The sequence below is a fragment of the Vulpes lagopus genome, chromosome 7 (genome assembly GCF_018345385.1).
Source record: "Vulpes lagopus strain Blue_001 chromosome 7, ASM1834538v1, whole genome shotgun sequence".
Taxonomy (NCBI): domain Eukaryota; kingdom Metazoa; phylum Chordata; class Mammalia; order Carnivora; family Canidae; genus Vulpes; species Vulpes lagopus.
The window spans coordinates 35,654,178-35,666,949 of record NC_054830.1 but is presented as its reverse complement, the minus strand read 5'-3'; the positions used below and the strand labels follow the sequence as shown (position 1 = coordinate 35,666,949).

At 40.7% G+C, this 12,772-nt stretch overlaps 1 protein-coding gene across 3 annotated transcripts in view; it reads left to right on the top strand.

Annotated features, from left to right (window-relative positions):
- Positions 1-12,231, top strand: part of FRMD4B (FERM domain containing 4B) — a 322,158-nt gene extending 309,927 nt beyond the window's left edge. For all 3 annotated transcript variants that reach the window (XM_041764330.1, XM_041764328.1, XM_041764329.1), the window contains 4 exons: positions 778-897; positions 1,805-2,616; positions 6,070-6,202; positions 10,241-12,231. In XM_041764330.1, coding sequence (XP_041620264.1) covers positions 778-897; positions 1,805-2,616; positions 6,070-6,202; positions 10,241-10,361 — 1,186 coding nt within the window. In that variant the 3' untranslated portion in view covers positions 10,362-12,231. The remainder of the gene's footprint in view (positions 1-777; positions 898-1,804; positions 2,617-6,069; positions 6,203-10,240) is intronic.
- Positions 12,232-12,772: the final 541 nt, after the last annotated feature.

Below are 12,772 nucleotides of genomic sequence, written 5' to 3'. Positions count from 1 at the left end.
AAATTTTTCTTTTTTATCTGCACTTCCGAAATTTTCTGCAGGGGACTTGACATGCTTCTGTAATAAGTAAAAATGTAATCAGAATCACATTTAATTAAAAAATTAACTTCAAATTGTGTTCTCACTCACTGGGTAAGTGCTGGGTAGCCAACAAAGTGATTTGCAGAACTCACAGGCCTGCAAACAGTAGCCCACTGGCCAAATCCATTGTGCAACTTATTTTCCTATGGCCCATGAGCTAAGAATGGGTTTTATGTTTTTAAATAGTTGGAGGTGAAATCAGAAGCAATAATATTTTGCGATGTGAAAAATTATATGATATTTTACTTTCATAGCCACAGTCAAGCTTTATTGGTACACAGCCACCCCCATTCACTTACATGTTGTCTACACTGCTTTTGTACTTTAGGGATAGAGTAGAGCAGTCAAGATAGGGCCATCTGGCCGGCAAAGCCAAAAATATTTACTATTAAACTTTATAGAATAAGGCTTTACCAACTCTGCTCTAGTTGCTTTCAATCTCTTTTATTCAGTATACTCTTTTTAAATTTTTTAAAAAAATGTTTCCTTCATATTTATGAGTCAGCAAGATCACTTGTGTTTCCCCTAAAACTCATGTAGGTCATACGAGGATACTTAACCACAAAGACACCCTTCCCAGTTTTCTCCTATGTCTTTTCCTTTGGTTTCCAGTAAGTTTCAAATCAGCTTATGACAAGTTTGCCAGAGATGCTGGGAGGCTCATCACCTTCTAAATTCTTCTTTTTACCCCCACAGGGAAATGCTGTCGACACACAGCAGCCCTTACAAAACCCTGGATCGGCGGCCCCAGGGTGGACGGAGCATGCCCACCACCCCAGTTCTTACCCGCAACGCCTACAGCAGCAGCCACTTGGAGTAAGAGCGCTTCCTTCCAGTTACTTCAACTCTGTTGATTTTTGCTTCAAGGTTTCACTCTACTTTGTTGTGTGTTTTCATCATTTTAAGGGTCCTTACCCAACAGGACTACGTTACGAATCTGTGTTTTCTACTTAATGGTTCAACTGCATTGGCAATGAAAACATACCTAAAAATATACTTTGCTGGGTAGATATGAGATTTTTGGGGTTGTGTGCCTTAATTTTCCCAACCAGACATCACCATTTGTTATTTGGTGGTAAGGGCGAAGATAATGACACTAGCAACATTTTGAAGTGTTTGGGGAGGGTTTTGCTAGCTAGCTCTTTTTTTATACCTGATATAATTCAGTCTGCACAACGAGCCTAACTGTAGATCCCAGATCCTGTTTTACCTCCTCACCTTACAGAGGAGGAAGCAAGACTGAAGTTAAATGTCTTACCCAAGCTTGCATAGCTGGGGGACGGCAGAGCCATGACTCAACCCGAGTATATCGGGGGTCAGAGCCAGGCTCTCCTGCATGTGATGCTGCCTCCACCTAGTCTGTCTCCTGCTCTCCTGCTCTCCTGCTCTCCTGTTGGGAGAGAGGAACCTCCAAAGATGAGTTGGGCTTTTTTTTTTTTTTTAAAGCTTTGATGCAACTTGTGCATCATCAGTGTATTTTCCCTACTCTTGAGTAAGGCTATGGATTGCACAGTTGTTAGAACCTGGTTCTTTTCTCGTTTGGCCCCTGACAGTGAAACCGGTATGGGAACCAATAGATTATGTGAAAAATGGATTCTCTTGTACAGTCAGCTTTGGATACCTTGAGTTTTATGGCAGGTCAAGGGTGATTAAATCCTTCATTTGTAAAATTTTGGTCTTTCTTTCCTTCCTCCGTTACAAATTTGCCTTGCTCCTCCCGCAGACCCGAATCTTCAGCCCAACACTGCCGCCAGCGGAGTGGAAGCCTTGAGTCTCAGTCCCACCTGCTGTCTGAGATGGACAATGATAAGCCATTTTTCTCCCTCTCCAAATCCCAAAGAAGCAGTAGTACAGAAATCCTGGATGACGGGTCTTCCTACACCAGCCAATCAAGCACAGAGTATTACTGCGTGACGCCCGTTGCTGGCCCCTATTACACCACCCAGACTCTGGACACTCGTGCCAGGGGCCGGAGAAGGTCCAAGAAACAGAACGTTTCGACTTCAAATTCAGGAAGCATGCCCAACCTAGCACAAAAGGATAGTATGAGGAATGGCGTCTACACAAAGAGTCAGGAGCAACCTTCTTCTAGTTACTATATTGCTGGATACACGCCCTATGCAGAGTGTGATCTGTATTACAGTGGCGGCTACGTCTATGAGAACGACACTGAGGGACAGTACAGTGTCAATCCTTCCTATCGGGCCTCAGCACACTATGGATACGAGCGCCAAAGGGACTATAGCAGGTCCTTTCATGAAGATGAGGTCGACCGGGTGCCCCATAACCCATATGCAACTCTCCGGCTGCCCCGGAAGGCTGCTGCCAAGTCGGAGCACATCACCAAAAACATCCACAAGGCCTTAGTTGCAGAGCACCTGCGTGGCTGGTACCAGCGGGCCTCTGGGCAAAAGGATCAGGGGCACAGCCCACAGACTAGCTTTGACTCAGACAGGGGATCGCAGAGATGCCTGGGGTTTGCTGGGCTGCAAGTACCCTGCTCTCCCAGCAGTCGAACATCCTCCTACTCTTCAGGTAAGAATACTGCGAAAGCACCTGATTCTCGGATCAAATTTACCTCATGTCCCCCAGCCCACCTTCCCCCCCAACCACTCCCCTGAGGGATTATGGGACCAGTACCCAAAGTCATGACACTAGTAGCCATTCAGTAGGGCCTACACAGTAAGAATTTCCAACTTAAAAACAGCTTTTTCTTTTCAGCTTTCCAAAGAACACAGTTTACAGGAGTCCAGTGGAGCAAGTTGTAGATTCAAATCAAACAAACGTTCATGGAGTACCTACTGTATGCTGCCCTGTGTGAGGGGCTTTCAAATATTGTGTGTTCTCCACATTTCATAAAAGTGTTTGAGTCACTGATGTTTGATGTATTTTTTTTTCAAAATTTTTTAAGATTTTATTTATTTATTCATAGAGATGCAGAGAGAGAGAGAGAGAGAGAGGCAGAGACACAGGCGGAGGGAGAAGCAGGCTCCATGCAGAGAGCCTGACATGGGACTTGATCTCGGGACTCCAGGATCATGCCCTGGGCTGCAGGCGGCGCTAAACCGCTGCGCCACCGGGGCTGCCCTGATGTTTGATGTATTAAAAAAAAAAATAGAATAAATCTGTCAGGCAAGCGGAAAACATTAGGATTATACATCCTAACATCCTAATACACCCTGTTCACCACCAGGAACTTGATCATCTAAAGGCAATTTGTTTTGAATGCGCAGGTAGCTATGGGAGGCTCCTAATAGTTCTTTTAGGAGGCAGTATTTAGTAAGCCCTGTTCCTGGCACTGTTCTACGTGCTTCGCATGCCTTGACTCAACTCAGTAATCATATATACTTCACCTTAGGGTTGATTTCCGGGATTTTCAAAGATAATTTTGGCTAGAGATGTTGCCTCATGCAGTGACTTTTGCCCCTCAGTCCACTAAAATCCATGGAGGACCTACTGCCTGCCCCTAGCTGTGTGACCTACTCTAAGTAGAGAAGTGAAGGGAAAGAGGAGTATCTGCCTCTGGTTGCATTTATTCAGCAAGCAAGCAGGCATATCCTGGGTGCTGAAGAGCTAATGTTAACCAGCTTCTTGCCTTGAGGAGCTCAGTCTAGTTAGCAGCCAGAGGAATGTATACAAATTCAGCTATTTTAGAGCTTGGAACTGAATGTGTTCTTGAACTGTGTGGCAACCTGAGCTCACATGTTCTTGCCCCCTCTCTCAGAATAACCCCTTAGTAAGACATAGCACCAGGTTCCTGAATCACTCCACAGTAGTCTGTGAAAACTGTGCCTTTAAAAGTTTCCTAAGCTTGTTGACCAGAGGCATTTCCATGGAGATTTCTGTTTGGGTTTAAGGTCTCTTCTCTCTGTGTAGGACTTTGGACTTCTGCTAGAGCTTTCCCATTTATTACCACACTGACCATACAAAAAGGCTCCTGTCATTATTCCTTGTTATTTATGGCTCAGATCTAGAGAATGCCTTTCTTCCCCTAAGGTTCAGGGAGTTGCACAAAAATCTCTCAGAAAAACATGGGGAGAACATTAGAAAGAAAGAACCAAACAAGGAGGGCTGAGGTGCATATGGATGGATGGTCATCAAAGCACCTGCCTTTTTAAACAGTGAGGCTGGAGAGCAGCAGGTGTACCTCAGAAACCATGGCATTACTGGAGGGTGGCTCAGTGTCTGGAGCAAAGTTAAGAATGGAGTTAATGCTTACTGATTTATACCCAGTAGGAGCCTGCCTGGGAGCTGTAGGATTTGGCCCCACAGACCAAAAAGCATTACATTTTAAAGAACTAAAGGGTTGGAATTAGAGTTCCTCAAGAAAATTCCCTTTTGGAATCTTCCTCATTCCTGTCTACATTTTATAGCTACAAGAAATATAATACAACAGGCATGCATCATGGAAAGTTTCCTGTTATATGCCAAAGTAGTCAGGTTTTGTAGTCCCTTCCAGCCATCTAAAGACTCTCTTGGTGACTCAGTTTTATTTATTTATTTTTAAAGATTTTATTTATTTATTCATGAGAGACACAGAGAGAGAGGCAGAGACATAGGCAGAGAGAGAAGCAGGCTCCATGCAGGGAGCCCTATGTGGGATTCGCTCCCAAGACCCCAGGATCACGACCTAAGCTGAAGGCAGATGCTCAACCACTGAGCCACCCAGGCACCCCAATGACTCAGTTTTAGTAGTACTGACAGCCACCATCTCCTGGCAGCTTACCCTGGGCCACACCACATGCTCAGTGCGTCATGCTCACTCTCCCATTTAATGCACGCAACAGTTCTATATAATGAGTGCTGTTGTCACGTATGTTTTTATTATCCCCATCTTGCCGTGGAGGCAGTTCTGGTTTAGATTGAAATGACCCCGCCCAAAGCCCCAAACCTGGTAAGTGCTCAAGTGGGAATTCTCTCCCAGCTCTGACCACAACCACCAAGCCTCATAGCCCCCTGCCTCGGAGTTATGAAACTTTCTTGGAAACTCAAAGGGAGAGAGAGGATTATATCTTTGAGTCAAAACTTCACAGCATCCAGGGCTACGGATAAGTTTTGCATCTGTAGTACGCTGGTCACAAGGGCTTTGTGGGTCTGAGAAAGAAGAGGAGGAAGGTGGCTGCCAGGAGCAGGAAATGGAGCAGAGCTGGGAGGCTCCATGAGCGGTGCTGGTGTTGGACCATCAGCTTGACATGGTGGTCACCTTGCATATCCTCGGCATGAAGCAAGACTGGTTTTAGAGAGGAAAGCAACGCCCTGGGGTGAGACATTCACTGGGCTTTGCTCCAGATCATACCCTTGTCTTGTTCCAGTTCAGTAGAACTAATGTCCTTCTGTCCTAATTACTCTCCCTACCCCTTCACCCGCACACTTTTGTTTAAGGTGAAAAGTATGCATTGATCCTGCTAAAAGCTGGTATTGCCTTGGGTCAAGGAACAAGTCATGTCCCAACAGATCAACCTGTGGAGTGCTTTTCCTCCAAAAGCCTCCAGGAAACTCAAACTGGTCATCTTATCTTTACAAATAAAGCCTTATCTATCCAGCCACCATAGCGAGGATGGAGAGATCCTCTCCATATAGAAGAATTTTTGTCCTCCTTGTCTTTGAGGTTATTTCTTATAGCATGCCTTTCAATTAACTTTAGTCTCATTAATAATATCATTTTTGGGGGGTACATATTCTATACCAGGCACAGTGCTAAACATTCTCACATATAACTTGATTTAATCATGGTATCATCCCTATACAGGATATATTTGCATGATTACCCCCACTGTGCAGGTGAAGAAACCGGGACTTAAAGAGAATAAACTATTTGCCTAAAGACATGGCCAATAAATGACTAAATTGAAATAGGAACTCTGTTGATTATAAACATTGGCTCTTGATCTCTGCACATAGATGATTATAATGTATATCTAAATGGCCTGAACAGTCTTCATTTTGAATAGTCCCACTAATTTTGTCTCTTTCCATTTTTATTTCTAGTATCTTCTACAAATGCTTCTGGGAACTGGAGGACCCAGATAGCTATAGGGCTATCTGAATACGAGACCCCGGCACATTCTTCCTACACCAGCTGCTATGGCAACATCTATAATCCTTTGCCCTCCCCAGGCAGGTGAGAAACCAATGCTCCAAAATTCTGGTAACCTGTTCCTGGTCAAAAGAATTGAGGAATTCTGTTTTACTTTATAATGCACAAGGATCATCAGACTATAGCCTACAGGCCAAAACCAGCTGCCACTGGTTTTTGTAAATAAAGTTTTATGGAAAACGGCCACATTCATTCATGCACATACTACCTCTGGCTGTTTTTGCACTGTGAGGCAGAGTGGAGTTAGTGACAGAGCCTGAGTGGCCAACAAAGCCAAAAATATCTGGCCTTTTAAGAAAAGGTTTCTTGACTCCTAATCTATATTGTTCCAACTTGATTCTGTTCCTTGTCTTCTGTACGTTAAATTCTGTGCCTGAAGAGTTTTTTTAATTGCAGTACTCTAAACTGTATTGCTGATATATCCATTTAAGATTCTTCTGGAACCTTGGAGGAAAAATATCTCTACTCCAGAAAAGGCTGTTCGCACCAAAATTCCTCATAAACAGTTGGTGGGCTTGATTTCAAACATTTGCTGCCTTTTTGTGTCTGACCCTGTGTTCACTAAGAAGCTACAGACACAGCCAGCTGTCCTGTTTGTAATCGTGGTCCTTTGTAAACATTTGGAGGAAATACGTAAGAACGATTTGTTAAAATGCGATTTTAAAAAAAGATTGCTAACTCCACATTTCACGTTTTTCACTTGTTTGTATATGTAGGAGGAATTAAGTTTGAAGAGGTCATTTCTCCCTATCACTTTGCACAGAATATAATTCACACCCATCGTGCTAAGAAATAGAACATTTTCTGTTTGTTTTTATTTAATTTTGCTCTAGGTCAACTTGCTTTGGCCATAGGGAGACTGCCACAGACCATAACTTATAAAAGTGTCTATCCTGATGAATTTGAGGGGTTAATTTCTTTGCTTTTTTACTTCAATTTTTTTATTTCAATTCTAGTTAGTCAGTGTATACAGTAAGATTGGTTTCAGGAGTAGAAACCAGTGATCCATCACTTATATACAACACCCAGTGCTCTTCACAAGTACCCTCCAAATCCCCATCACCTACTAGCCCATCCCCCCCCCACCTTCCTCCATCATTCCTCAGTTTGTTCTCTACAATTAAGAGTTTCTTATGGTTTGCATTTCTCTCTCTCTCTCTTTTTCCCTTCCCCTATGTTTATCCACTTTGTTTCTTAAGTTCCGCATATGAGTGAAATTGTAATTTCTTAATAAAGTACTCTGTAACAAGCGAATTGGAGGTAGTCAACCAACAAAGTCTTATTTTTCTTCTCCCTGTTCAAGAAGAGTTTTTCTTGGCTTGAACTATTAGGCCAATTGTCTCAGCTCAACAAAGAGTGTGCTCAAAATAGAATTTAAGCAAAAATATACCTCAGGGGATTTCAGATAGCTTGGATTTCTGTAAATAATGCTTGCAAATGAGTTAGGAGCGAGAACAAAAGTACCTTTGGCCCAAAACTTGAGCTGCACTTTTTCAATTCAGGTTTCATCATTTTGTAGAATTCACTTGCAAATAGTTTTCCCCTTTGTATACCTTTTACTTTCTTTCTCGTTGACTGCGTTAGAAATGATAGAAAAAGCCCAGCACGTAAGACAGTTTGAAGATCCTTGACACCACTTTCACTGGACTCAGGAAGTACTAAACATTTTTAAGGAAAATCTGTTTTTACCGAGTGTGCCTATCTATTTCAGCCAGCCCAAGACGGCTTGACATGGAGTCTGATGTCAGAGGGGGATAATCCACAGGAAATTAGAAACTATTTAAAGATCCCTATTGTGTATGCTCACATGCACATAATATGAGCTAATTGTGGAAAATTAGGAAAATGATAAAGGGATAAATAAGTAGGAAATCATTTACCCATAATCCCACCATCTAGGGATGGTAGCTATTAGCATTTTGACACATCCCCCCATTTTCCCAAATCCACTTTTAACCTGGTTGTAATGATAACCTTATGTGCAATTTTACATCTTTCATTGTCTAGGAACTTTTGCATCCCAGTTTTTTTTTTTTTTTACTTAATTTTGCAACATTAGACATGCTCCCATATTTTTAAAAATACCTTAAGCCTTATTTTATGTGATCAACATGATATTCCACTCAATAAATATACCATACTTTATTCAACAGTTCCCATTATTTTGAATTTGAATGGTTTTTAGATTTTCTCCTTTTTTATTGTAATGCTGCTGTTGACCTCTTTGTGCAAAACGTTTGTCTGAATTCCAGATTACTGCCTTAGATTACATTCCAATAAGTAGAATTAATGGATTAAATTGAAAAGTGTATTTTTTTTAAGCCCTTGCTTTCCAGAAAGATTTGCCAATTGACCCTCCCAGCAAGGTACGGGTGTGCTTATTCCCATCTATTAGTCTATTAAGGATTTTTTTCTTTTATTATACCTCAGAGTGATCAATTTAACTTGACCTACTAACAAAGCAAGTATAATAACAGCCATCCATCAAGTTTTAGAAATTTGCTATGAAATTGTGTTATTTTTGATGAAAACATAATTTTCAAAATAAGAGAGAGATTAGGTTTCAAGATAAAGATAAAAAGAAAAATTTTAGATCTGCCCTGAAGTTAAAGATTTGAGTATTTTTTTTAAACAAATGAAGTCCCCATTATTTCAAGACCCTTTTCCCCAGAGGGTCTGGCTCTTAACATTTACAGAAAGCTGCACGTTTTTACCAATAAAAATTTGTTTCCAAGTGTAGTGCGGTATAATTGTCAGTGGCATAAACTTTCTAAAATTATAAATGCCAAAGTCTCTTATGCTGCTTGGTATATAATATGCTCAGATTCTTGGCTCTGCGCTGCAAACTTTTTTCAAGTAATTTTTTTCTTTCGTTTCCTGTTTTCCGTTTCCCATCCTCTTCCCGATCTAACTCGACCTACACTAGGCAAAACCAAGGGCTTCTGTCCCGGAGAATGGTTGCGACTCCAGAAATGAGATCAGTTTTAAGTGCTCTTTTGCTAAGTGTAGCCAGCAGTAGTAAGTATAGCCCTTCAGATCTGGGTGTTGCATCTTGTGTAGTAGCAGCAACTTTGCTTGCTCTGGCTGATGTGTGAAGCTATGGAAATCTGACTTTGTGTTTATATTAGATGAAAACACTAAATACCTGGTTTCGCATACTATTTATTTCCAAAGCTCTCCTTCCAGTGACTTTTTAATCATCTTTACTAAAGAAATTTGAAATAAAAAGAAACCTACTAACTATCTAACCTATTCTAAATGACTCTTGCAGGAACGAGGTTTTGCTTCTTAGAATGGCTTGTGTAATAGAATGCTTTCGTCTGGCTCTCCCCTCCGAATATGCCTATGATTGTTGTATGGGGTGTTGTTTCCAATTTACAATCAACCCATATACCCCAGGGATGTAACATGTGTCCCTGAGTGCCCCTGCCTTCCTCTAACTATATTCCTTTGTCCCTTAGGAAAGCATCTAGTAGATTCCCTTAATTTGAAGAATACTTAAAATGCGGCTGTCAAAAGTAGACTTTTTTTTTAAGTTCAAAATATGACTCCCACCCAAAGAGAAAATAGGCCTGTGTCAAAGCCTTATTTAACTCATCAATGAGAGAACTAACAGAATGGTAAAGCTGCTTCCAAGAGTATTCAAAAGACTAAATTCAACACACTGAAAGATAAAATGCTGGCATGAGATTACTACATTAGATTTAAAAACCAGTCAATGGCCTACGGGGCAATAAAGCTATAACCATGATCTTTTTATACTAGAGAGAAGTTATTTGTATTTCTTCCAGACATAAAAAAACCTTCGAGTTAACATGTAACTAACCACAGTCTGGGTCCTGATCAATGATAAATGTGAGTGAGACAAAGGACTGTCTCTCTAGAGAATCCAGGGCACCTTGCATGGACCTTTTTGACAGTGCGCCAGCAGGACAATGAAAGAACACACACACACCATTATCCTTTGACTTGACAGTGCTTTCTACCAATTCTTTGAGTAATCTTTGTACTCCGATAATAAAAATGACCACAAATAATAACTTCTCTGGTTTCCTTTAATAGACAGTACACAGAGATCAGTCAACTGGACAGTACAGATGGAAGCCGGTTGGAAGAAAGCCTGGAGAGCAGGGAGCAGAGGCTCTTTTGGCATGAAGATTCAAAGCCTGGAACATTAGTCTGAACTGCAGTTGGATCTCTCGACCAAGCACTGCGTTCTCACACTAGTGTGCCTTGCAGAATGTGCTCGTCTTCCCAGAAAGCTGTTCGGCTGTAGAAAGCTAAAGGCATCAAAGGTCGAAGAGAGGACTCAGTTGCCCTAGAAGTGAATCACACGCTGAGGCTGTGCAGAGTCCCTGAACGACTTGCCTTTCAAACTCCGGGCACTAACCCAACAGAGCAAGGTAGAACCGTGGCCGAGAAAGGACTCAGCCTGTATCAACAGCAAGCACTTTTTTTAAGGGACTAAAAGTTTTGAAGGCAAACCACAAAACTGTGACAAGTGCGTTCAGGGTCTCCAGTAGGGAAGAAGGACAGGAAATTTCAGAGCACAATTTGGAATGAAGAGAAAAGGGAAACCAGGAGCTCCTTAGACATTGTTCACCTTCAGAAAGTTTGAATTTGTGAGCCAGTGAAGAATAACATGCTATTTCTACGTGGCCGTGGACAATTGAGACAGTATTGGAAAATTACTTGAAAAGAGGCTGGATTTTCATGAAGTTCTGGATGAGTGTAAAGGATTTTAGCAGATTATAAAGAGTGATGGTTTTCATAAGCACCGTAAAATGGGTTCTGGAAAGACTTAGTGCCGTAGCATCCTGTAATATAACTTTATGGTAGCAGATTGGGGAACATGAAGCAGCCCACTGAATAATTGACAAACTCTGCTTGGAGAATTTTCTAAGGTACAATATTACTGGGCTCCTTTTTCCTTTGTACACCAATGGCCTGATGGGTTATTATTCGGGCTGGTAACTCTCCAATTTGGCTGCCGTTTGAAATGGCAGACCTGATATGGAAAGTTTTTATAATTGAGAGTTTGAAAAAGTATTTTAAGGTAATACAGAAAGAACCCGAAACAAAATGAAATGAAAAAAACAAAAGCCACATCATTTTAGATGAATTGCGTGCCTTAAAATGGTGAACATTAGAAAAGGAAGCAAATTGTCCAGATTCCACAGGGGGTTCTAAGTCACCAAATGACAAAAACAAGATTAGTCATTAAAGAGACGAAAGCAAAAAAACTCCAAGCTGCAGTAGATTTAATTATGAGGCTAAAACTACCTCATACTTTACTTGGAAGAACTAATTAGCTATGGTTTATTATAGTGTTTTTTTTAAAAACAAACAAACAAACAAATATTTCCATATTCCAGATTGTTCTTTTGTGTCATCTTCACTCTGCTTCAATATTCCATAAAAGGTGCTCCCTCCCCCCTCCCTTTTATACAGGTTTCGTGTTCATATTGTGAATAGAGAAGTTTCTGAACAACTTTTTTGGAACATTTTCTATCTATATTCCAAAGCATGTAATATATGCATAAAGATGATTTGTTAAACTGGTCCTTAGTCATTTGTATCATTAAATATGAAGTTTGAGGGAAAATTTGGAACAAAAAAGAAGACATGCAAAAAAAGTAACTTATTCCTTTTTGCATATTTGTATAGCCTTCTAGAAACAGAAATACCCTTTTGCATATTCTTTTACTGTTCTGACTTTTTAAGACCTATTATTTTTTTACATAGGTCAATAAACCGAAGGTGTGCTACTGAAAATGTTTACGTGTTCTTCCATTACATTCAGGGTTCATCCGAAGCCGTTAAAAGTGCTCTACTTCAAGTGATCATGTCGGACAAGATTGCAGGTTTTTAGTCATAGTATTACCATAGTTTACGGATGCCAAGATGCACATTTTTTTCATATTTACATCTTTGAAATCGGGATGCATCTTTTGATTGATGGCATGCTCTAAATGAATTGGCAGTGTTTTTTTTCTTTCTTAGTGCTGCATAAAATAATGCTGTGTCTTACAATAAAGTTGTCTTAGAACTGATGAAATACGGTAGTTTATTGCCTCATGGAGGATGACAGATGTGAATTTTTAGGCTTCCTAATCTTGCGAATGTTGTTTATTTGTAACGAGTCATTCATCCTAGTTTTGCAGACTGGCAAACAGGTCTTTTAAATTCAAGAGAATGTTTCATCTGACATCTCTTTATCCTGCCCAATGGGGAGAAGGGAATGGGAAATGAAATATAGGAAGAACTTAATATTTCTGTGCAAGTGTCTTAGATGGAAATAACCTTCTTCTGTTCAAGAAAGGTAATGCTCAGAATTACAAGTGCACCTTGAGAGAAGGTATGGAACCTGGCTCCCAAATGGTTTAAGAAGGTACAGAAATGGAAGCAAGTAGGCCTGCTGTATAATTTTTTCCCCATATCTTTTTAGGAAAACTGCTTTCAACCACATTTTTGGTATGTTTATTAATAACCAAAACGTGACAGGGGCAAATTGGTCAACATAACCCATTGATCCGTTTCCTACTGTAAGATGTCATATCTTCCTGATAAAAATTTTAAATTAAAAAAAATTCA